This window comes from Chaetura pelagica, unplaced genomic scaffold, assembly GCF_000747805.2.
Source record: "Chaetura pelagica isolate M959 unplaced genomic scaffold, ChaPel_1.0 scaffold752, whole genome shotgun sequence".
Lineage (NCBI taxonomy): Eukaryota > Metazoa > Chordata > Aves > Apodiformes > Apodidae > Chaetura > Chaetura pelagica.
In genome coordinates, this window is record NW_009952270.1 from 278,854 (window position 1) to 304,340 (window position 25,487).

Here is a 25,487-nt window from a genome sequence, read left to right on the forward strand (position 1 = left end):
GTGCTCTGGGTTGGTTACTCTTTCGTGGCAGAGGAAATTATTTTTCAAACAATTTCATACACTTAGCTGGACTCTGTGTACAGGGAAATCTTCATGGATAGAGCACTTTGAAAAAAAGTTATTAATGAACCTTCATTGTTATGGGTTGAATCTCAGCCAGCTGCTTAGTGATTAAAGTTTAATTGCATGACGATTAGTTTTCATTAGTTAGCAATTAGCATTTAACAGCAGTCTTGTCTTGCTGAAGCTATGTGTGAGCTTAAGTGGCTTGAGCCATGTTGAGAAGGAATGTAGCTGGAGATACGGGCACAGAGTTGTTCAGGGAATATGAAGATGGGCATTCTAGTATTAGTTGCCCTTAACACCTTCTTTCTACTGCAGTGTTGAGCTAGGAGGGGAGACTGGAGCAGGAAATGGAGCAATTGGCTATTAACAGCAGAGCCTGGATACAGGGCACAGAGACTGGCAGTGGATTAGCCCTTGTGTAGGGAGCTATCAAAAATAATAGTCTTCCTCAGAGGGCCCTTTGAAGTTCTGAGTTGCTGTCATGGTCACACTAGTTTTCATAGACTTGCCCTGCTCCTTGCCACAATTAAAACTCCTTTTTCCAGAATCCCCCCTTGAAATCAATGAAATTCCCATTTTTACAGTGATCATGGTCCTTGACTGCTTTGTGCCACAGTGGGGTAAATTAGAGGAAAGATAAGTGCAGGGCAAGGGCGGCGGGAAGTCGAATGAGGGCAGAGGGAGGTAGGAATATAGCAAAATGTCAAGACTCCTTTGCTGTAAAAGGTACAAAAGAGGGTAAACTACTTCTGTGCCACTGAGGAGTTTGTTGTGAAGATGAAAATAGTGGTAATGTCATCTAGGCTAAGTTAGGGTTGTTAGAAGCCATTCTTCTCCTCTTCGCTTCCCCTGTTGCAGCACCACTGCTCTGTGACTGAACCAAGTCAGTAGCTAAACTTGTCAGCAAATTCTCAGCCCTCTCCTCCTGTCCCCCTAATATCAGACTAATCTTTTGGCTGGACCAGCTTTTTTGACTCTTAGTGTCAGTACTGATACAGGGAAATGCCACAGCTAGGGATAGGAGGGGATCTGCAAGTTGTGCAAGTGTAAACTGTTGTCTTTAAATCGTCTGGAACTGAGTGGGCTGGCCAAGATCATGACCTCAGGTAGAAAACTTTATCAGAATGATACTACTAATTACACAAACTAGTAAATTCAATGAAAGGTACATTTTAAAATTTGTCTTAAGGTGGCTCTCAAATGTGTATAGCTTTACAGCGTTCATTACTTATGTGAAGTGCAACCATTTAGTTGTCTAGACATATGAAAAGGTAGGGAGGTTTTGTTTTTTTACTGTTAATATTGATCTGGGAGCACTAGGGACTCAATGTTCCCTCCCCTCCTCTGGCCTGATTTGCCAGCTGGACTAACCTAAAACAGGCATTTCTCTTCAGTTAAAAGGACTAAAATAGCTGCAGTTTCTTTTGAGAACTTCTAGCAGTGCTCAGGGTGTGACTTTAATAATGTAGATCTACTTAAGTTGTCTTCAGACTTGCTGAGCTGTTGGCAAAAGTAGACTTAACAAGTGTGGGACTTAGCGTGAAACAGCATCCCTACCCAAGAAACAAGGTTGTGGTGAGTGGCAAAGCCTGCCCAGAGCAGCTGCACTGTTTGTCAGTACCTGAGCTACCAGTGGTAAAAATCCTTTGCGTATGTCTTCCTGAGGGCTGGTTGCATAACTGATCATTGCATAAATACACTTGCATCTTACCTCAACCCAGCTAATTGTTGTCTGTGTCCAAAGCTTTCCTTCTGCTTGAGAAAGTAGTAAAGGTTGATGTTAAAACTAGTTGCACAGTCTTCACTTACCGATATTTCCTCCCCTGTTTCTTGCTCCTTGCATGTTTTCTTTTGGTTGGTGCTTAGGACCCTTTTATATTTGTGGACCTATGTGTTTATATGGGTCCTAGCTACTTATTTGTGTTTTTCTCATGCCTTACGTTTTCATAAAGTCAGGTTTTCTTGATACTTTGCACTATGCTGCTGTTAACTGCAGCCTTTTTTGTACCTCTGACTCCTTTATTCTTCCTGAGAACTAAGGCTTGCTAAGTTTAAGAAATTATTGATAATTACAAGACAGTATCCAGCTTCACATAAAACTTACTACTAACGGAGGGGACAAAGGACAACAGTGTTTTGGCATGGAACTCTGAATTGCGAACTTTCTCTAAAGGACGCTGCTGCTCAATGTGAAGCTTAAAAATAAAAGAGAGGGGGAGCGATAGATAACTTCATGTACTTGAGTTCAGGTTTGAGAGCTGTGATCTTTTAAGACTTTGTGGCTGTGCTATCAAAAATTCCCTGTGTGGCCTTTGACAAATCAGTTAATTTTTCTGTGAAGTAGGATTTAAAACCACTTATTTTGTGACCCTTGGGACAAATTTATGGGGTGCTTTAAAAATTGAAAGTACACAATGTGTTTAAATTATCAGATTTCTTAATTAACTTGGAAGCTTAGGGAGCTGATGCAAGGTCACATGTTTAGTTGCATAGATGTAACAGGAGGAAGCCAAATTGAAAGTTTGTCCATGTGTTGTTGTGAGTCAGGTCCACAAAAAACAAAAAGGTTTTGTTGAGTGTTCATCTGATGTTATCTTTCTCTTGTAGAAAGCTAAAATGGTGAAGATCCTAACCTGAGTGTTCTGATACGATGTTAAATTCATTATTTAATTTTAAAGTACTTTCTGGTGAAATAACCCTTCAGGTTAAATATCACAAAAATGTCAAGGTTGACACAATGCATAATTAATGCTTTCCAGAAAACCAACCAATTTTTTTAGCTGTTAATTTTAGGAAATTGTTTAGGTTAGATTAGAAAAATTCCAGTACCCGCATTATAGGTACATACAACTGTTTTAGGAGGGTTTAATGCAGTCTTAACTCCTTTACTTAAATTTAATTATTCCTCCTTTGAAGTATCACACCTTATCATTGGGGAGAATAAGGATTCTTTAGTGGTGCCACATGGTACTACCCCTCTAAACAGAAATCTGCAGAGGCAGTTCTTGGGGAATAGGAGTTTTGAATACTTACCAATAAATTCAGTTTTCTGGGCAAACAGCTTCAAGGGTAATGCCAAAAGAAGAACTTTCTGTTCTGAGTCTCTGAGGCTATCCAACAAAGAAGACTTTACTGCTGACTTAAACTTCTGCTGTTGAGCTGGAGCCTTCAGAACATGGAGGAATAACAAGTGAGAAGAGGCTGTACCTATGTAAAATAAATGAAAAACAAAAATTGCTTGTATCCTTCAATTTCTACCTCAAGTGAAAAAAAGATTGAAATTTCACTTTGATCTTTCACAGTTACTTATTTGTAGTAGTCTTTGGCTCATACCAACCCTTTTTATCTTAGTATAGATTGATCAAGATTTATAAACACTGAAGATGTGGCTTGCAAATAGTTAGAGACTGTTACTGCCTTTACCACGATTCAGCAGTGCTCTGAGCATGAAATGTCTTCATTAGTTTTATTTCCCCTTCAGATCTGGGGAGAACCACAAAGCTCCTAAATCCTTAGATGGAGAAAGTTCTTCCCCCCAGGAGAGAACATTAGGTCTGTCCTTTAAGGAAACTACTAACACTAGCTCAGCTGCTTTGTAATATCCAGCTGGAATGCCGTCCGGCCTTGGGACTTCTGCTGCTATTTATATTCGCTGCTGCTTCTGAACTGCTGCTAGCACAATGTGGAGTTTTTGTGTGGAGTGGCTGTGGCAGGCCTACTGACCCTCGATATTTTTTAATACATTCAGTTTGGAATTCATGAAAAGTAGCTCTGATTGTAATTGGCAGTTTAAGCAGGACATAGATAGTTTGTAGGTTTTCCGCTGGTAATTATTGAATAGTGAAATAACATACTCCCCTTCAAAGCCATTCAGTCATTTGGCCAGCAAACATTATTTTAGATAGAGCACCTCCTCTGTGTCTGAGGTAGTTTCATCAATGTGTTTTACTAGTTGATTTTGTTTTCCTCAACTGTGATTGACAAATTATTTCTGTAGTTCATGAGCTTGTACCTTCTTTTAATTTTTTATTATTTTTCTTTTTGGTGGTACTGATGTGTTACTTGACAGTTTATTACTAAAGTGTGGGGTACTAACTTTCAGACATTTCTGCTTCTGCAAATGTTGCACCTTTACCTCTTCTCTTGGATTCATTTCACCTGCTCTTGTTGCTTATCTTCGACTGCTTTTCCTGGGTGGTGGCAATAGCCACCAGTGACCTCAGGAATAATTCTGTACACTTTGCTAGTCATTATAGCTCTGTCACCAACTACTGCTTCAATAGCCTTCTGCAGGAGCTATCTTCTCATTGTTCTCTCTTTAACAGCATTGGGTATATTTTTATTTGCTACTCCTTTCTAAAGATACAAGTTCTTTATATTCCAGTAAGACTAGCATTGTACCTTTTTCACCAATGCTTACATGCAGTGGAATACATTTCGACTACACAGTAGGAGTGGCTCACTAGACCTTAAGAATTGGTATTCTTATTAATGAGTAAATGCCCATTTGGAATACTGCTATGATTTATTTTTTTTTTCTAAGCTATTATTTTCACTATACCTACTTTTTCCACATTGATCTACCTGCTTTCTCTTACACCTCAAACATAAGTTACTTGTCATTATTTTATCTGCCTTCATCCTGCTTCTTTTTTTTCTTTTGGGTTTCAGGAGCTTGTGATCTACTTCCAGTCAGTGCATCCTGGCCAATTTTATAATTTCCTGAATTAAGTCCCTCACTTCCAAAACTCTGCACATTTACTTCTGTTTTTTTCATGCATTTAATTTCTTCAGAGCCCTCCTTGACTGAGATTTCTGCTGAACAATTGGATATGCTTCAGTTTTTTTCCCTTTTTGTCACTTCAGTCATTGATATTCAAAGGTTTTGCTTTAAAGGGGAGAGCTTTAGGTAATTAATTTATCTAAAAACTCTTCCCTTATGGTGGTGATGTTGCTTTGTTTTAAGGCATCTCTCTGCTGTTTTATATTGCACTCAGTAGACCTTATGCTAAATAGAAATTCACTGTGTATTTGGGTATTTCCTATAATCGGTACCCAGGATAGTGAGGAAAGAAATATAATACTGGCAGAAGATCCAAATGGAGTAAACGCGCTCTGCCAGCTGTGCTGTTCCCACAACTCTGCATGTCCGTATCATATAATCATTACTTGAAAATTTGAATTTGTTTTTCCTCTTTAAAATCTGCTCTTCTGTCTTTCAGACCCTTTTGTAACTAAATTGCGCCCATTGTTGCATGTTTAATTCTCCAAATTAATAGCCAAAATAACATAAACTGTGTAATTTTTTCTGCTGGACTTGAATACTTCAGCAAATTCAAATCCCTGTGCTTAGAAGTGGTTGCCTGAAATGTTCCTCTAGCTCAAGGTGGCTTTTGTCTTAAAAGGAAAGAGGATTTACACATTTCTTATCTTCTTGGACCTGGCAGTCTATGTGTTATTTCAATACTACTTTTAAATTATGAAGTTGCTACAAAGGTGTGTTCTTAGCCTGCTGTATTTGAAATTTAAACATGCTTTTTCATTACTACTTAAATGTACTATATTTGTTAATTTTGTTAAATCTCTTCTAGTGAATCATCACTTTATTCTTGAAGTATCTAACCTCTGTTAGGTTTCAGTTATGTATGTTTATGTTTATTTTGAGAGATGGGGAGGGTTCATCCTCTTCTATGCCTTTCTCAGTTTTTCACCAGTCTCTTCTCCTAGAGTATGTTCATGCACATTTAAGCCTTTGATCACTCCACTGACTGAATGAAACATTTAGGCTTGTATGGAGAAGTGAACATGAATTTATCACTTAGATCAAATTTCAACCCTTTTATATAGTGTTACAGTTTAGCTCAGCCTTCCTGTGACAGAAGTAAGACTGAAGTCTTAAAAACTTGTAACTTGACAGTATAATTTCTAGGTGCTACATTCTTTTTAATATTCATAGGATTTTATTTTTTTAATTGTTCATTGTGAAGTTTCACAATCAAATCTCTTGGTCTGCAAGCAATTCCAAGCTGGTGCAAAAGTATGTTTTGTTGTGGTGTTTTGTCTCCAGCAACAGCCAGGAGCAGTTATCTTGGAGATGTGTACTAAACCAGGCACATACAGAGAGCTCCTTGCATATTTTCTCCCTCCTTTCAGTAGTCACAGCTTTAGAGTAGTGTTTTTCACATCACTGTTTTTGCTGGGCAGTGGCATACCTGTCCTTGAGGAATTTGTCTAGTCTGGTTTTGAACTTGCTTATCTTTTTGCAGCAGTCTTTGGCAATGACTTTTATAGTTTAATGATTTGTTGTTTTTTTAAAAAAAGGATTTATTTTAAACAGGTTATTTGCTTCTCCTTCTTGGAAATGGCTAAGAATCATTCCCTTATGCACACCATATATATTTTTTAAATATAAACCTCCTTTCAGTTACTTCTTTTCCAAAAGACAGTCTTTTCTCAAATGAAAGCTCTTTATGTTCCTAGTTTTCACTGTGGTCTGTCCTATTTTTTTTCTTTTGTTGATAGGGTGACCAGAACCACACACAATATTCAGGATGTTATGATACTACAGGAGTTATACAACAGGCATAAATGGAGATTAGGATTTCTTTATTTCTTTCCTTTACTAATAACTTCCTTATGTTCTACCTGTCTTTTTTTGCAGTTTCAGGGACTGTACAATGTTCTGTCCAGGATAACTACTAATACCTTCCCATGAGTAGTAAATGCTGATTTAGAGTCTGTCATCATGTACATACATGGGTGAAAATATCTTCCCCGTGCCTTTCTTTTTCTGCTTAACAACATTCATTTTCATCTCCATTTTGAAATGAGAGATTGTAAGATCTTTCTGCAGCTCTTTACCATCAGATTGGGATCTGATTGCCTCAGATAATTTTGCTGACTTTGCAAGTTTTCACACCTTTTTGTTCACTCCCCTTTTTGAGAGTCCCTGTTGAATAGCTTAAATGTCTGCAACAGGACCTTAGATGTTTTTGATGGCAAATCATTCCTTGTCAAAACTAACCATTTATTTCTGTTCTTGTTCTTTTCTCTTACTCCTTTGAATTGAGGGAAATAGACTGCTCTGTTCTTAATTCCGAGTGTTTCCTTTGTGTTTTAATCAGTTGTGTATGTATTTAATAGGATTTCCCTTTTCTAAGACATTTTTTCAGATCTTTTATTTTTTTCTAGTTTTATTCTGTGCCATCCATTTTGAGCTGCAGCTTCCCTTTGTGCTTCAGCAGCCTGTGCAGCACTGCGGTTCCGACTTTTTACTGTTTCCTAATGCAGCTCTGTTTGCGTCTTCCAGATCGTTGATTTGTCTGTTTGTTGAAATCTAGAAATCTAAATTTCTCCTTAGTTTTTTAAATTGAAGATAGCTGCCTAATATTACTTCAGCGGCTGTTTTGCTTTATTGCTTTATATAAGATGTTACCACTGTATATCAACATCAGCAAGAGATGGATTTTATTAATGCAAGTTTAGGGGATTTTTTTATCATCTTAATTGTGGGGTTCATTTTTCTGATATTCTGTGCCTGCTTTTTGGACAACTTAAATTGTTTGTCCGGAAATTAAAACTACTAATGCAGTACTGGTTGTTTTCTCTAGCCCCAGTCACATAAGAAAAGTTTTTAATTTGTAGTGCTGCTTTTCTCTCATGTTTTCTAAAACCGCCTGCTCAACCTTTCTTCTTTATTTCAATCCCCTTTTGCAGCAGTCTGACAGAATCACTCATTCCTTTCTCTTGCAGCAAACAGGAAATTTTTTTATTTTTTTTCTTTCTTTTTTTTTCTTTTTAGTTTTCCTTATAGCTTAATGGAGTAAGTTGTCTCTCTGCATCCCACTTTCCAGGAAGGAGAATGTGGCTGCCTGCTGCTTTTGTTGCCCTTTCGCCTGGATATTCACTCTGAGCCTCAGCCCAGCCTGCAAACTATTTAATCAGAAATAGTCAGAAGGCCCTCCTTCCTAATATTGCAGCTGACTCTGAAATCCTCATTATCTTACATCTGCATTCGTGCAGTGCAATTACACAGCAGCAGTTACTTTCCTAAAAGCTTATAATTTAAACAGATGGAGAGAGTATGAAAAATGGATACATGTGAAGACTTGTACCTGTGTAATTAATGCCACATCTATTTCATGTTTTGCTTATTTTTTTTGTAACCTTCAGTTGTTGCTTGCCATTTTATTCTGTTTATGCAGAATTCTTGACACTGGTATGCAGGAAGGGCAAAACCAAGGAGATACCTAGAAAGCAAAACAAATGAAAAGGGAAGAAAATAGAGAGCAAAGGAAAAACTGGTGAGAGGAAGTTAGAATGAGGCCGGAGGTGGGGGGGAGAATGTGTGTGCAGGTCAGCAAACTGAAAAAAGCAACTGATCAGCAAGAAAAGACTGGATTCTAGGCAGTAGAAAATCTTACACAGTTGCATCTGTTGTGAATGTCTTTGCTTAAATTGCCTTTGGTAATTGTTCCAAAAGAAAAATAGAGGAAGAATTAGTATTAGGCATAAGCAATTAATTTCTGCTTCTAAGCAACTGTTCCTGCTGCTGCCCAGAATATGTTGGAAGGGCTAGTCCAGCAGCTCCCATACTCCCACCTGCAAAACCCTGTCCTCAGTGCGTTGCCAGTACTCCTGGACAAAGGCATCTCTGTCAGTGCAGAGCCAAAGAGAAAAGTTAATAGGTGCATGTTTTACTTAAGCAGCTTGGGACACTTCTTTTCATGAGCCTGAGAGGAGGAAGGTAGGTAGCTCAGGATATGTTTATGTTCTAACACTTATGTGGACCTGGGTACAAATCTGAGAGAGGCAAAAAAAGGTACCCAAAAACTACACCCCACTGTATTACATTTAGAGCAGGATGTTCTCAGAAGAGTTTACTCTCATAGTAATGAAGGAATGCAGATTGCAGGGGGGAAAAAAAACTCGCTTAAATAAGAAATACAGCTAGTGGATTTTTTAGTATTTTGAATGAATCAGAGCAGCTCTGCTGCTGCTGAGGTAGCCATCCCCCAACTGTTCACACTTCCAGGTTGGGTGTTACTTCATTTTGGTAGACAGAGAATGATGAGCTGTTTGGATGAAGAAATGGGCTGCTAATAGCGTGGAGAGGCAGAGACAATGTATCTGGCTTTAATACTATTGATAATTTAGTTCAAGGGATGGTGTGTCTCTTCTAAATGGCACTTTTCAGTCTCTCCAGCCTATTCTAAGTGAGATATATGTGCCTTGTGGCCAGAGATGAATTGTGGAGATAGGACCTCCAAATCAATCTTTGCTGTGTGGTCTTTTTTTTTCCCCTTGTTCTCCTTTTTCTTTTTTTTCTTTTTTTTTTTTTTCCCTTTTTTTTTCTTTTTTTAATTTAAGCCAAGAGTTGATTAGATGCCTGGCAATGATTACTATCCATTGGCACCTCCCATTGGGAGCACACTCCAAGTACCAGCCTTCAGCACTTTCAAGCAGAGGAGGTTAAGCAGGCTGCTTACCGAGCAAAAGGAATTTCTCTTCCCATGAGAGCTTGAGTGCTGTTTCCCTGGCTAAGAATGCTATAATTCCTTTACAAGTGACAAGCAGGCTGCTACCATCTGCTGGTGAATGGCTGCAGGATGGTGGAGTTTGGGTGAAAATTTCCTCATGGACCCAAGAGGCCATGAGAGTGGTCATAAAGTCCAGGTCACGCATTTCCTGTATGAAGATAGGTAATTTCCTTATTTTTATTTTTATTTTCTTTTTAAAATGTTTTCTAATTGTAATGTACATATTTTCTTTTTGTTTTGAAAGATAAATACAAAAGATAAGGGTTCTAACCAAAGCCACAAGAAGTACCAGCAGGAACTATGCATCTTATTATCTTTTAAGGCACAGCAGTGATGTCTTGCAAAAAAAGACTGTGGCCATCCAGAAGTGTTTTAATCACTTTATTCTTTCTAGAAAAGCCTTGATTTCCAGTATGTGGAAACTGCATGGCATTATATTAATCTTTCTAAGATTAAGTGATAGACTTTAGTTGTTTTAGAACCATACGGCTTTGTAGGGTGTCTGCTTTGTTCAGTCACTCTGTGGTGTGTCAAGAAGGAAGAACTCGAAAGAAACGAGTAGTTATTGTGTATGTGGTTCCCTCAGCTTCCCCTGAAAGAAGCAGATGGTCGGGGGTCCCAGGAGGTAGAAGAAATGGGGCCATTAGACTGTCAGTGGATTGTGAAAAGCAGAAGCATCTGCCAGAATGGAGGCTTGTTCAGCAGCAGGGGAGCCAGCAGCAGCAGATGATCTCTGCCTTGAGCAGTCAATGCTATTGTAGTCCACTGGGGAATTGCTGTTGTGGGCGTAGCTGCAGGTAACCTTGGTAATAATCTAGTTGGTCTGGCAGACTGAAAAAAAGGGAAATTAAGGCTTGATGCTCATGCTCTGGCATCTTAAGTACTAACTTTTCCTATCTAATCGGTCCTAACTACAACCTATTTGAAAGTGTTCTGTACCTGTTCTCAGCTGAGCAGCGCTACAGGCACACGTTATTTGTCAAAAGGCTTGTCTTATTTCTGCTGTGAGCTTCAGAATAACAAGATGAACCATGCTAGACACAACAAAGAATATATTCGAAGTCTAAATTAACATTTGTAAAAGTATCAGTTTTTTTGCTAGAGGTCTTGTTTTGAGTTGTCATGTAAGACATGCTTTTTTATTGTTAAGAAATATTTTATGCAGCTGCAGTTTAATCTGTGCTGCTGTAGTTCTTATGCTCTTATTGACTGCTCTGTACAGGACACGGTGTTCCAGGGAAGAATGACCTCTTCTGTTGCAACAGTGTGATGGTACTTCAAAGACAAGATAAACTGGGGAGAACAGAATGTCTCTGAGGAACAAAGCTAGAAATTCATACCTGTTTTCAAAAAGAATAGTCAATTTGAATTCTACCCTGTTAGAATAATTAATCTCAGCCAGCCACATCTAAAAGTGAAAATAAAGCATACAGGTAAAGAGTTTTGGTTCAAACCTCCTCAAGCTCCACTTTGCAAATACTTGGCATAGGTGAATCCCGGACTGTTGCCAGTACATTGTATTCTTCTAGGGTTGACATCATAGCCAGGAATAGACATTTTCTGTACATGAAATTTGGTTTTACTCCTGTTGGTGAGTGAATTGTCTAGAGGTCCATGTATTTTGGTGTGCACTTAAATACTGGTTTAGATTATTTTTTTTTTTCTCTTTGGAAACTGGCATTCGTGTTCTGACAGGCAAAAAAAAATAAGCTGCTTGGGTCTCTTCTTTCTAGGCCTCGGGGACACTTTTCTTACGTCATAAATACTGAAAAGTTTGTCATGATACACAGTCACTGCTTAGAAGATAGACATGATTTAATAGGGAGCACTTAAGATCAGGCTCAGGATGCCTCGGTGTAGTTGAAGAGAGAAGGCAGTATTCAAGACTGCAGTTGTAGATGTCATGAGAACTGACTTCTCACAATCTTGTCTGTTAGATGCATCTGCTTTGATTTGAAGAGGGCCACCTGGCTTATGGCTGGAGCTAGTTTTGCTTTCATCCTTAATCGTGTAAATACAGTCACGTCTGCATAGCAAAGTAGGAAGAGCAATGGCTGTCAGATTCTCAGTGGTTTTTTAAATATCGTAATCAAAACCATGTTTACTATGCAGAACTTTGCTGTGGCTGTTATCTTTGGCCACATCTGATTTGCAGACCTCCACTGCCACGTGTATGTTACTCAGGGATGTGAAGAAGTGGCCATATTGGCATATGTGCCTCCCTGTATGGTAAAAAACAAGCTTTTGTCCAGTGCCAGGTGCATTGCTGGTTTGAGCACATCTGTTCTGTGAGCTGTACAGGTGTAGCTTGCTAATAGTGTTAGTAGAGCACATGTAGTTTGACACCAGCTTTTCCAACAGAAAAGAGCTGCTAGATCCTGTCATCATCTTTTTGTGTAGTCAGTAACCAAAGACAACTTCTTACAGCCTAAATTTGAGGTGAGTTGTACCAGTTATACAAGGCTTTATTGTGGTGTTGGTTGTGTTTATCGGCAAAACCAAAATTCTTGTGTTTCTTACACATAAATAAAAAGGTATCGTAGGCCATCTTTTCTTTTGCTGTCAGTAGTCTATTTGTGTTTTAATTTTTAAATAGTAGCAGTCTCTTAGCCTTCGGTGGTTTCTGCCAGATGTGTCGTGTTTTCATTTTAGAAGGGAAAAATGTCACAACGTCAGAAATCGGCTTTCATCAGATTGTTAGATTTAGTTAATGAACATAAATTACTGCATGCATTCAAGAATAAAGTTGCTGTTTGAATAAGATGTATGGTAGGCCTACTTCCTTAAGTCATTCAGGTTGAAGTAAATGGGTGAGTGGCTTCCGTTCTGTAGCATTCGCATCTGTCTGGTGGTATGGTTAAATACATCATTTACCAGCTGAGATAATAGGATCTAAGTAATGGAAATTGAATATGGTCATCAGATGGTTCTTACTACTTTGAAAATAAAGGTATGAGCATCTTTATAGCACTGCAGGTGTTTCTTTCGGAGATGTCCCATTTCTGTGATGGTGACGTATTTTCCCCTGATGGCATCTTCTGCTCCCAGTAAACCTTTTTTGATCACCTGTGAAAAAATGTTTAACTTGGCCTTCATCTTCTTGGGCTAGCGATAATGAAGATGATGTAATCAAATTACTTTTACACTAATGATGTCTTCTAAATCATTCTTTGTCATGCCAGATCTCATTTTAAGGCTGCTATAGATTAAAAAAAGCTTTTCTTCTGCTTTTAACACTGATGTCATTGCTGGGTACTGAAACATAGGCCAGAGGAACAGATTTGAGAGGTGGTGTTCTTCCTGAATGGTTGGTTTGAACACTGGGTATCTCTTGCCTGGTTAGCACAGCTGAAAAGTTTGTTTGCAAGAGTTTATTCAGAAGGTATGCTGTGGAAAGATCCAGTTTGACATTGCGGTACTTGAGAAACTTGTGCTGGAATGTGGTTGATGAAGTTCCCAGGAAAATCCAGATATTTGTTAAAGCTTATTGCAGCCTTCATTACTGTTTCATGTTTTCCCTTTCAGAAATGTTCCCATTGCCAGGAATCAGGAGCCACCTTAGGCTGCTACAACAAAGGCTGCTCCTTCCGATACCATTACCCATGTGCCATCGATGCAGGTAAGAATAGATGGCATTCTAACCCTTATTTCATATTTATTCAAAAGATACATAGCACTAAATAATTCCAAGGTACTTTACAGTATAAATGCTGAGAAATGGTATCAGATAAGCAGTGTGCAGTAATGATTTGGGACAAGATGGAGCTTGTAAGAGAAAAGGATCTACCTGAAAATGCAGAGCACGCCTGCTCTGGGGGGGTGCAGCTACAGTGACTGAAATTTGGCTGCAATATGAGAACTAAGCAGTCTTTTCTTGTGAAAAATATAAACTCTTTATTAAAAGCTTGCAAGTAACCAGAAAGGCATTTTCTCTGTCAGGGTTACACTCTTATGGATAGGCATAACAAAGATTTCAGTTGCAAAGTGTTGTAGAATCATCAGTACTGCTTGCAGCACAACCTTCCTTAGAACCATTTCCGCCAGTCTCTTGAGTAGATCCAGTTTTCATCATTGGACAAGCTAATGGTTTGGATGTTATATAATTACAGAATTTGCTTCTTTTATTCAGTGATCAGAGTTGGGAGTTCTGTGTGTGCATTTGCCTTTAGATATAAACTGTCCCTCTAATATGAGCACAGGTTCTATAAAAGACAGCAGTTGGTTGCAGGAGGAAAGCATTAAGTCTGGAAATAAAAACAGAGCAAAAGGTCTAGATTGTGCAGTTCTCTAAAAGTTCTCACTTTTTGAGAATGAAGGGGAGAGTAGAAGGGAATGTTACTTAAGCTGTGTTATAGTAAATTACAAAAACTATGAGCCTGGGGTTTTAAGTTAGCATTTTGTGTACAATAAGGAAGGCTTTTCATGCAGATAAACTTGACTCTTTGGTAAAAAAACCCACCTAAGAATTAGTAATGTCCCAGTATTCCAGTCCTTTCTAATTCACTTATATCATACAAAATATAGTCTTGATAACAAGCAGGTAAGGATTCAGTATTGCAACTCTTGACTGGCAAATAATTGCAAGCTTCCTGTTTGTTAGCCCACTTCCACAGCAGCCCACCTATTTTATGCTGTTTTTCAAATATTACCGTATTTTATGTAGGTGTGCTCATTTCTGAATTACTGCATTGCACTTTCACTTTGAAATCCTACCCTGGGCACTACAGAAATTTGTGTAATGAAGTGAATATTGCAGTGAAGTACTGCTAGTATTGTAATGCAGATGGAGCATCCTTGATTTTGCATTCAATAAGGTGTTAAAGGAATATTATTCAGGTAAAAAAAAATACTCAAAAAATTGCCAGAAATAAGGGTGTCCATGTAAGTTTAATTTTAGTATGCTACAAATGTATCTTATAGTAATTACCTTATTAAAGACTGGCAAGTTTTTCAATAAGGCACTACGTCAGTCTCTAGGATGAAGGGTTATTCATTCATGAACATACATAGTTCTCACTGGTTTTGTATTTTATTTAATGCATATGATTCCATCTCAGTTCTGAAAGTGTAACTGTGGAATTTTCTGTGATGTTCATCTCTCTTATGCCTAAGAGTTCCATGAACATTAATAAACTTTTTATTTACTTACATTTGGGAGACAGTATCATCAGATTTGAATTCATACTGTGTTTAGTAATTTGCTTTGTGACCTGCCCTTTTCAGTAACATGTAAAAACAAAATGTGATGAATGTTCCCAGTAGCTTGGGGTGCTTAATTTGAATTCTTGTGTTACTAGGTACAGTATATAGTATTTTCTATGTTGTACCAAACACAGGTGTCAAAATGTAAGATACTGTCCTTTTTCTTCAGATATACCTTCTTCATTAACTCTACTCCACTTCAGCAAATATGGTAGGATCCTCCAGATGACAAATTTACTGAACAATCATGACTGATTCCCAAGAGCAGTTCTGTGTCACGTACAGAAGAGACAGTGTCACGTACAAAATCTAGTATACAGTCATACTATTTATTCCATATTAAATGTAATATATGTTTACCATATAATATGTAGAAGTGGGCTACACTAAATTGGGCTTCTCCTCTCATTTGTCTTGACTTTGCAACCTTTCAGGTTTTTTTAGAGTAGCTCTTTGTATTCAAGTTCCAAGGCTATGCTTATTTAAATTTCTTGTAATTTTGTTACGAGACATCAAATTGGTCATATGGCTTTCTGTCAGAGTGCACCATTTCAAGCTCGTTTCTCTCCTTTAAGTAATATCGCAGTAATAAATTGCAAGAGCTGCACGGAGGTGGGATACTTGGACTGTGATTTGCACACATTAGTTTAAATAGTAGCAAAGGAGTTGGTGTAAGTGGGTGAATCTCTGGTTTCACTCCCAGAAGAGTATGATTTAGTGAAAACAAATACCTTTATTTCTCTATACATTTTCCTTTAGTTGTTCTCAGGTTCCTCAGATTTCTTACCCCAGTCTCTTTGTAAGACCCAATTCTTTCTACTCCTTTCCAGCTTTTCCTTTGCCCAGTTTTCTAACTGTTAGTCTGGCTTCCTCCTCTGCTTTTGTATCACCTCCTCTTCTCCTTTCTTGCTCCCAACTGTTTTTCAACTCTGGCCTTAGTTTGTTTGGTTCTGCTCATTTAGCTCCCTGTCACACTTAACCCTGCTAGTCTCCATTTGTTCCTTGATATTACCCTTGATCGTTTCCACCTTTACATGCCTTATCCCACTAGCTCTTAGTCTCCAGTCTTCTGGCCAAATCAATCCTGATTTAGTCTTAGCCTCCTTCTTCTGGCTCTCATCCTTCATTCCCTGCTTCTAACTTCTAACACTACTCTCATAGTCTTGCTAGCCTTCTCTCTTTCCACTTACAGATTTCCTTTTTCAGTACCCTTTTCACTTCTGCTGCCTTCTGGGCCAGTGCTTCTCATTTTTGCAGTTTTGAAATGGTCACCTTCTTTCAGGCTGCCTAGGCCTTAGAAATATGTCCCCTGACAGCTTTAGTGCTTTTGGTTCTGGGTCTGGCCTGAGGTTAATTTACAGGAACGACCTGCTCACCCCCCAAAAAGAAGTATATTCTGTGGAATTTTCAAAGGACCTAGCAAATAAAATTTAGAGAAGCCTCTCTTGAGGATGTGCAGATTAAATTCCCCATTCCTCCTTTCAAAGAGTTGTATTTGCTGATTTTGTGGTAACCTTACAAGGGCATGCCTTGGCTAAAATTCAGGTTCTATGGAAAATCAGAGTATGGTAGAGCTTTTCAGAGAAAACTTGCTGGGATGTGTTTAACATGGGCAGAATAACTTTTTTCCAATAAAAAGTTCTAAGGAAATTGTTACGCTGCTTTGGCTGAAGTTTTCAACCAAAGCAAATAAAAGAGCTCAGTTTGAAGTAGAATCTTAACATTCAAAAATTCAGCCTGGTGGTATGACAATAAAAGACCTTGTTTGCAGTTGCTTTTATCTCTCAGTGCAATCAAGCTGTCGGAATCTATAGCCACTCTGCCAATAAATATATATAAAATAAATAAGTAGGCTATATGGAATAGGACTTGATTTTCATTTATACCCAAGCAGAAAATGTTGACTTCCTTGAGAAGCAAATAAGCATTCTTTTCTCTTTCCTCAGCCTGCTGTCTGCCTATAAGCCCTTTTTATTGGCTATGCAGTGCTGCTGTCTTTCCTATAGTGAGTCAGATACAGATATTTCTCAAGTTCCTCAAGCTCTGTGGTATTTCCATTTGAAGTCAGCCATCCCACTTTGAAGGATGGTGCCACCTTGCTTTATTGAGGACCTGAGACACATCCATTCTGAATCCTCAAACATTTGTGCTGACGTTTACAAGGGCTCTCAGGCTTTTGCAATGTGTATAACTGGTTTTGTATCTAAAAAAAACCCCAGAAAACACTTGCTGAAATGTTTTTAGGGTATGTCTAGTCACAGACACTTGGTATAATGCTTGGTGTTTTGAGTGAGTTACTGGAACATCCCTGGAAGTGACCATGCCACAGCTGAGATTAAGCATGCATGCCGTACTCCTAGGCAGCTGCACTGGGAGTGTGTTTTTACCTTTGCGTTGGTGTGGATTAGAAGTTAGTGCCCTGTCAGTTACTGTGCCTCATTTGAAAGGCAGTGGTGTTTCGTAAAGGTCTGGAGGGCAAAATATTCTGAAAGCTACTTCAGTTCCTTGCAGCCCTGAAGGCTGGCCCTGTGGTGTGACCTGGGCTCTGGCTGCTTGTGCTGGTGGTCGGCTTCCAACCCCACCCTGGTGAGGAGCCAGGTTTTGCACTGCTGTAGCTAACTGGCTGCTGTACAAGGCATGTGGCTTCATAAGCTGCCAGTTTGCATATATGGATGCTTTTATATAGCCTAATTCAGCCTTCCTTTTAATCTCCTATCGTACAAAGTAATCTTTGGCAATATAGAGTGCAAGAGAGCTGAACTCCTCCTAGCTATTTGCATAAAAATCAAGATCACTAGTGCCACTCAAGTGATTTTTATATGGAAATGACTGTGGTTAACATTATGTTTGGCTTTAGTCTATCCAAATTTATGAAGAGCCTCTGATGTCTCAAGATAACTTAGTCCTAGGGAGGTCTCCATGGAAACAGGATCTTTGTTTTCTGAAATTTTGTATCCTCTCCTCCTGCTTGTTCCTCACCACCTGAAGCCAGATCCTGATTGTTGCCGCACATTTGTCCCCACAACAAGTATCACAGGCAGTTTCACATAGGAAATTTTTTTACTGTATATTAGGAAAAGACCAGCAGCAAAATGAAGAGAATTTTCAGAGAACAGAAATCCTGTGTCTTCACAAGCATCATTAGAGTTGAGTAACAAGCAGAACACAGAGGGTGAGACGAAGTGTGAAGCTTATAGAAGAATAATTGCTCTATATAGAAATATTTTAGGTTTTCCCTGACTACTTTATGGAGAAAAATCTGTACAAACAAGGACGAGTCTCAGTTCTTTTTCCCTTTCCCTTGCCACGATGAATTGATCATAGCTATGTGTCTGGTGACTCTGATAAATTGTAATCTGCGGTATAAAATACTTGAAACTGCTAACTGAAATCCAGGCCAGCTTTATAATGATGAAGAAATTTGACCTTATTGGTATTCAGCTGATTTTCTGCAGTGAGCTGATGAGATTTTTCATAGTCGTCCCTTAAGAGAAACAAAAAAAATGCTATTAATTTGATCTGCTATTAGAATTTGCAACAAAAATACTGACTTCAGTAAGAAACCGAGCTCCATGTGCACATTAGGCATGAGGTACAAGGTTCCTGACAGTTCCTCCTCATTCTTGTTACTGATCTTTCTTTCTGATGTACCAGCTAGAGAAGGGCATTCGTTACCAATGTTGCATTTCCAAGAAAAAAGAAAACTCCATCCTGTTCTAACATACACACATATGTTTTGATAATTGCTCTGCATAATTTTTGTTTGCCGCATTATGCGGTGATAATTCATGCTGTAAGTCTAAATGTACAGTTTCTGCCCTTCTAATGAGACAATCTTATTTCTTTCCTGTTATTTGTTAATGCTGCATTTGAAATTGTTTTCTGTGGCAGGATTAAGGGTTTTACTCCCCTTTGCTAAAATCACTCAAGTAACTTAGCCTATTGCATGCTGTTTCCTTTTGATGCAGGCCAGAGGCATTCAAGTTGAAACATAAGCGTTTCAAGGCAGAGGGATGCTCTGCCAAAGCTTGGGTGTCTAGAAAGCTTTTCCCTCAAGCTTTAGTTGCAGTCTCCTGCTGTCTGCTAAACTCTTCCAGCAGATTGAAACAGCAGGTAGCCCTGGTTATGCTACATACTTAAGAGCATTTTAAATTAGCACATTTTATTTACCATTGTGCTTCTTTACTTGCTAGCTGTTTGGGTAGGTTTGGAGCAGACAGGAGGTCATAAGCACCTTGTTGAATTCTCCCAGTGTGGGTTGAAGTGAGGGTGGTGATGGTGCTTTGACCTACCAAGGTGGTGATGGTGCTCAGTCAGCCTGTCCTCAATGGATGAGGCAATTGGAAAGAATTATGTCAGTTTGGACAGGTTGAGAGGTGGCCCTCCAGTTCAGAGCACCCAGGGAAAGCAGCTGAATTCTCTTGGGAGATTGCTTCTGATTTTTTACTTGGCTGTGAGGGTGAAATAGGGGGTATCTGGAAGGCAAAGAGCCTGGAGTGATGCTTTTGGTCTGAGCATAATGCTGAAGTTCAGGAGCTGCTGACTTGGCATCCCTTAGAGGCATCATCTGGGAGGGAGGGCAAGAGGGGAAGCAACACTTATGCTGTCAGTAGCACTAAAGGAATGCTCTTCAAATTACAGTATTGCTTAATGTGTTCGTAAATGAGCAGTTCTATGTAGGTGCCCCACTTTCCATAATAGGTTTAAATCATTAATTGAACTATTTCTTAGATCACAGAAGCTTCATATATAAGAATCATGGAATCAGATTCAAGATCAGCATCACGTCTGACTACCAGATGTAGTGTCAAAGTGTAAGCTGATCACCAGGATTTGGGATTGCAAATAAACTGTCATAAACACCCATACCTAGAGATACACACCCCTCCTCCCCTTGATTTTGGCAGGGCCTTGTGGTAAGGATGAAAAGCAGCAATTGTCCTATGAAGTATAAAGGAGGGATCATCTGTTCAAATTGGACAAATGGCATCCATCTTTCTTGTGCTATAGCAAGCAAGGCTGGAATAGCCGAAAGGGGTTGGGACACAGGATTTACAGGCTTGCTGATGTGATTCTTAACTCTATACAGAGGACTGGGGAGGCTGGGGATGCTTGGACGTGGCTTGCTAATCTAAGCAGCATTGTCACTGGGGGTGTTTAGTAATTTTATTTGCTAAAACTTTGAGGGTGGAAAGGTTTCATCTGGTAATAAGGTGGTATTCCTCTAAGAGGTCTTTGAATGAAAAATATATACCTATGACGCAAAATTAACACACGTGATGTGTTATTCAAGTTGTTTCTTATTAAAAAAGTAATACATTGCTGTCTTCTGCTCCTCTAGATTGTTTACTAAACGAAGAGAATTTCTCAGTGAGGTGCCCCAAGCACAAGGTAAGGATCATCTCCTGCATTAGTCCTGTTTTTTGCTGCCCTCTTCTGGTGTCTAAATTTGGGTTAATAATTTTATACCTGGATAACATTTGTAGTCAGAGATGCTTTTAGATTAAAACTTCGGTGATGTGTGCTTGTGGCCTGTTCTGGGGCCAACCATCGACTTGAGAAAAATACCGAGATTTTAAGAAAATAAATGAAGTTTTTGTCCTATCAGTTCAGTTGCTCTTTAGAACCTTGATGACTCCTATGAAAGCCCAGCTTTTTTTCCTGTCTTCTGTCATAGAATTAGTACTTGCTCATTATTTCTGCTTGAGTGCTACATTGAAACTGGTGCGTTTTCTCCTTGGGTTTACTTGAGGATGCACAGAGGAGGAAAAGAGGCCTATGGAAAAGTTTCAACCAGTTTTTGGAAACATTTGGACTATATCATGAATCAATGTAGTGAAGAACCTGGAACACCTTGTACTAGTTTAGTGGTAGTAACCAGACTGAGTCGTACCTCTCAGCCTACAATTTCTCTGTTTAGTTGTTTTGTAGATACCTGACTTTTCAGAAGATTCCTCATTGTTTTTGGTGAAGGATGCAGCATGCTGCTTCTGTGTACTGCTTGGGCATCCTTAACTGAAGGTTCCTGGAGCCTGCAAACACAGGGTGCCAAGAGCTGGACTGGAGCTGGACTGCTGTTGCTTTGTCCATATGGGAAAAGGAGACAAGGCAGATAGGACATACTCTCTTGTATATATAAGCAATATGATACACTACTGGGAATACTCCTCCCAGCTCATAAGGGAGGATAGATCCCCAGGAGGTTGTGGATACTAGTCCACCAGTTTTAAGTGCTCAGAAGTACCCAGAAAAAATGGCTGTTCTTGTAGCCAGTTGGATACAACAGGAAATTGTACAAGAGTGTGGATGGCATATGCTAGAAAGTACATTATAATAGGGAAGAATTGTGTTGTTTTCTAGCAGGGATTAGTCTCCGTTTAGTCCTTGTCTGCAGATCTCTTCTCTGCCTAGAATTAGACTGACATCTGGTGGTTTTTTGTCTTCACAGATTATCCTTAATCTGTCTTTTGTAAACATAGCAGAATTAGTCTCATTTTCCTTTCTGGATATTCTACCACAATATGATGTATTTATGCACACGTGTTCAAAATGTGCTGGAAGATTCTGGTGCTATTCAGGCTCTTACCCAGAACTGGCCTACTTTTCATCATATAAAAGAAAATAAATTATTCTGCACAATTGTGGAATAATGTTGAAAATGTACAGCAAGCTTAAATTGATGTGTTAATGCTACATGAACCTGCAGATCTTGCCAAACAAAAATATGAAGGATGAGCTCCCTTTACTGTGGAATACATCTCCCCAAGTGCCACCCTATGCCCAGCTTTTGGATACTTGACAAAAGAGAATAGGAAGGTTACATCTTTGAAGGCTGTTTTATTTTTGCTGCTCACCTCCTGAAGTATTACAGGGGAATATAATGTTAAAGCTTTTCATAGCTGGCTTGGGTCACTGCTGAAGGAAACAACCATTTTACAGAATCCAGCCTCCCGGAGAAGATACTGAGCAGCAGGCACATTGGTTTCTAAAGTAATCTTGAAGGGCGGGAGGGGGAAAACTGCCAATTAAATTGATAAAGGTATTTCCTGGGGCAATAAAATTTTGAATTTCATTCAAAACTATCTCACTGCAGATGACTTTCTGTGTTGCGTCGCAAATGGAAGCTCAACTAGCGGCCTTTCTTTGACACTGAGTCTGCTGGCTTTTGCTTATTAAAGACATGAATAATTTGTTTTGAAGTCAAGCAGCATTTTCTTTGCTTGGCTGTGACTCTGCCCTTGCTCTGTGGCTCACTGTTCTTTACTGGTTTGTTCCAAATCCTTCGTCAGGACAGAATATAGGCTCACCCTGCTCTTTCCATTGCAGTGACTGGAAAGGGAATTCCAGCCAGTTGCAGGGCAGGAGCAGGAAGGTTGAAAACCTTTGCTCTAGAATGACTAGAGAACAAATTGCATCCATTTTTTTATATGAACATGAGCAATTGAGAGGAAGAAAGACTTCTGATTAGACCATTCAAAACTATGCTTTTCAGTAACACCAATTTAACATTAGTAGCTAATTAGTAGCTGTCTCATACCTCATTCTTCTGTTCTGTAGTTAATGGGTGGAAGAACTAGCTTTATAAATCTGCTAACACAGAGTAAGGCCCCCAGTGTAGAGCCTTATCTTTTTTCAGCCCACGCCTCACATCGGTAAATACACCTCATCATCGTAAGTGGCTCCTGGAGAGCAAAGGTGCTTTTTGCCTCATTAACTGCGTGTGACAACTTAAGGCACAAGCAAGCTAAGTCCAGAGGGACTGGTCCTGCCTTTCCCTGTGCTCCCCAGTAAGCTTTCCCATTTCCTTCTGTCAGCATTGATGCTTCAGCCATCCATGTCCTGAATGTGCTACTTTTGCAAAATAGCAGCTTTTATCACAGGGAAAACACTGTCTGAAAACTAATCATCTTTTGAAGGGTTAGCTTGCTCTCATAAATCCAACTAGCTGTATGTCTACATAAGCAGCAAGTGCTGCTGCAACAGAACTGACAAGGATGTCAAGGCACTGAGGAGGATGTAGAGGGGATGGGATACCTCACCTTTTGGTGGCACTGCAGTCTTAGATTGTCCTAAGCACCTGTGGGGCAACTTTAAGTGATGTTTCTCAGCTCATTATACCTTTTTGTGTTAAATTCTGTGTTTCTTAAAATTAACAAGGCTTTCATATCCCAAACTCTTTACTTTTGCGGAATTGCCTGCTTTTGTCACAGGGAAAACTCTGTCTGAAAAATCTATATCTGGTTCCAATACTGACTTCTCTTTCTCTCTCTCATTTTCTATATGTTCACTTTCCCTATCCCTGTCTTCCTTTTCTCCCTCCTTTTCTTTTTCCTCCTCCTTTTGGCTTGCTGGTTCGTCAGCCCCTCCTTCCTTGCTCTCTTCCCTCCTTGCAGAACAAGATGGTGAAAGGCAGCCTCAGCACAGAGCAGTCGGAGCGGGGGTGAGGGGGGAAGTGTACTCCTGGGAATGGAAATAAAAGCAAGCACAGGTGAGTTGGGGAGAGCTTCCAGTTTCCAGCTGCCACCTTCTGGCTCTCCTTACCCTCCAGAGCCTTCTCCATTTCTATGAGAAAACAAGGTGCTCTGGTATATATGAAGAAAATTTGTAATAATTGTTTATTCCCCCCCCCCGATAGCATTCTGTTCAGGTTAGGGACTTTGCTTTTTTTGTATGTCCACAGCAGTTCCTCCTGCTCAGCAGTGAGAAGCAAAGCTTGTTAGCTGTTACAACTGCCTGATGAGTCTCCCAGCTAAACCAGTGGCAGAAATCTCTCATATTGCCATGGTAATGTCCATAAGGATCTGAAAGTTGTTGGTTTATTTTTTTCAAAAGTCTCAGAGTAGTTAATAGCAAGCTGTCATATAAATAAATAAATTCATCAAAGTCTCTTAAATTTTGCATGTAAGGAAGAATTAATAATACTGATGAGTTCAAGATTATTGTAATCTTGATTCTCTTTTTTTCTGGAAATGGAAATATAGGGATAAGTAAATTAATTTTATGAGAAGCTCATGACATTCCTTTCACACCAGCATTTTCTTCTATTTTGCAAACAGACATGGGTGATAGAAGGTGGAACTATATCCACAATTTTTGAAGTTTGTCATGTTTGCCCTGTTCCCATACCTCCCCTTGTCCTGGATCCAGGGTGGGCTGTAATTGGTGTAGGTCTGCAGTGCTGTGGAAGGCAGCCACAGCTCCCCTGGCTGCTCTTCCTTCCTGCCTCCTCCTTTGTCCCAGCATTCGTACAGCCATGTGTGAACTTACCAGGGAATTAAATTTGTATGAAACTACATTTTGTCATGTTAGCATCCTAATTGGGTCATTTTCCTCATGTGGTTCACTGTGTGGCTGGGCAAATATCCTGACTTGTACAAGGAGGAGGAAGTTGCACAGAGGTGGAAGTTAGCACCCAAGGGAGTTAGGATGAGGTTGGCATTTCTTATTTCCACCAAGTGGCAACAGGGAGGTCTAAATAAAATAAGTGTTTGGTTTCAAATTAATGCTTATTGGCACCCTTTCCCATAAGCTGCAGCCCAAGAAGGTCTCTTGCCTTCATTTCACTGCTCAGTTCTTTCTCAAGGTGGTTGTGTCTCCTTTTCTTGCAGTCATGCAAGTGAAGTTGCTCTTTCATGTCTGTACTCTGAGCTGATTATAAAAATCCCCTTCCCTCACTGCTGTCCCTTTCTTCCCAGGCACCTCCCTTAACTTAAAATCTTCTCAATTTAAGTAATTGTAAAGGGTTCTTAATAGTATTTTCTCTGAAGGTTGAGGGATTAATAATAGAATTCTGGCTTTTAGTGCAGTAGCAGAAAACAGGTAGTGTTTCATGTAAACTCTTTGTAGACTGACTGCCAACTTGTGTTGCTCTGCTGTGTTCTGTGAATTTTCATTTTTAACAGCATTCTCTCTTGGCTTTGGAGACTTGTCAAAACAGTTACTATGCAAACAATTTTATTTAAAGTTGATTATTTGCGTAACTTTTTCCTTCCATGCTAAAGATCATTGGGATTCTTTTGAGCTTTTTTCCTTGAACTGTAAAAGGCAATGTAATTCATAATGTTAAAACAGGATGATAGTCCCACAGACAGGGCATCTGTTACAATTGTTTAACACTACAGAAGTCTTCTCAGGGGTTTTTTTGTGGGTTTTTGTTGCGTTTTTTTTTTGGAGGGGTGGGGATCGTTGCTTTAAGGCAGTGGTGAACATTACTATGTTCCAGAGACATTGACACAGGTTTGTTTCCTGCATTATTGTCCAGTCCTAACTCTTTATTAAAATATCACAGGAGTGTATTGGCGTAAGACCTTACAGACTGTGGTATCTCTACAGCATGTTTAGTGTGCTCTAGATACCTCTCTATGGTATAATTTCTTTCAAAATCCACTTTTTCCACAAGTAGTTATTTTGCAGGTCCTATTTAGCTTTCCCTTCTTGTAGCTGATGTCTTGAAGATGTTCTCCAGCCTGACTTTGAATCTCAAAATAAAAATCATGCAAATCTAATAGATTCAATTACATAATAACAATAATAATAATAACAATAGCTGCATTACTATGTAAATTAAAGAACTTTAGAGGAATTCTGTAGCAGTGCTGGCAGTACAGGAGCTGTCCTTCTGCTGGGCTTTAGTGTAAGGTGGAATAGGCTCTCAGCTGTTACATTATTGGGCTGTTTTAG

General features: G+C 39.3%; 1 protein-coding gene across 1 annotated transcript in view; it reads left to right on the forward strand.

Moving 5' to 3' along the window:
• The window catches only part of TCF20 (transcription factor 20 (AR1)), a 40,525-nt gene extending 17,274 nt beyond the window's left edge, over positions 1 to 23,251 (forward strand). Inside the window, exons 2-4 of the mRNA XM_010007760.1 lie at positions 13,131 to 13,224; positions 20,149 to 20,198; positions 23,168 to 23,251. Of these exons, the coding sequence (XP_010006062.1) occupies positions 13,131 to 13,224; positions 20,149 to 20,198; positions 23,168 to 23,251 (228 nt within the window). The remainder of the gene's footprint in view (positions 1 to 13,130; positions 13,225 to 20,148; positions 20,199 to 23,167) is intronic.
• The last annotated feature ends 2,236 nt before the right edge of the window (positions 23,252 to 25,487 follow it).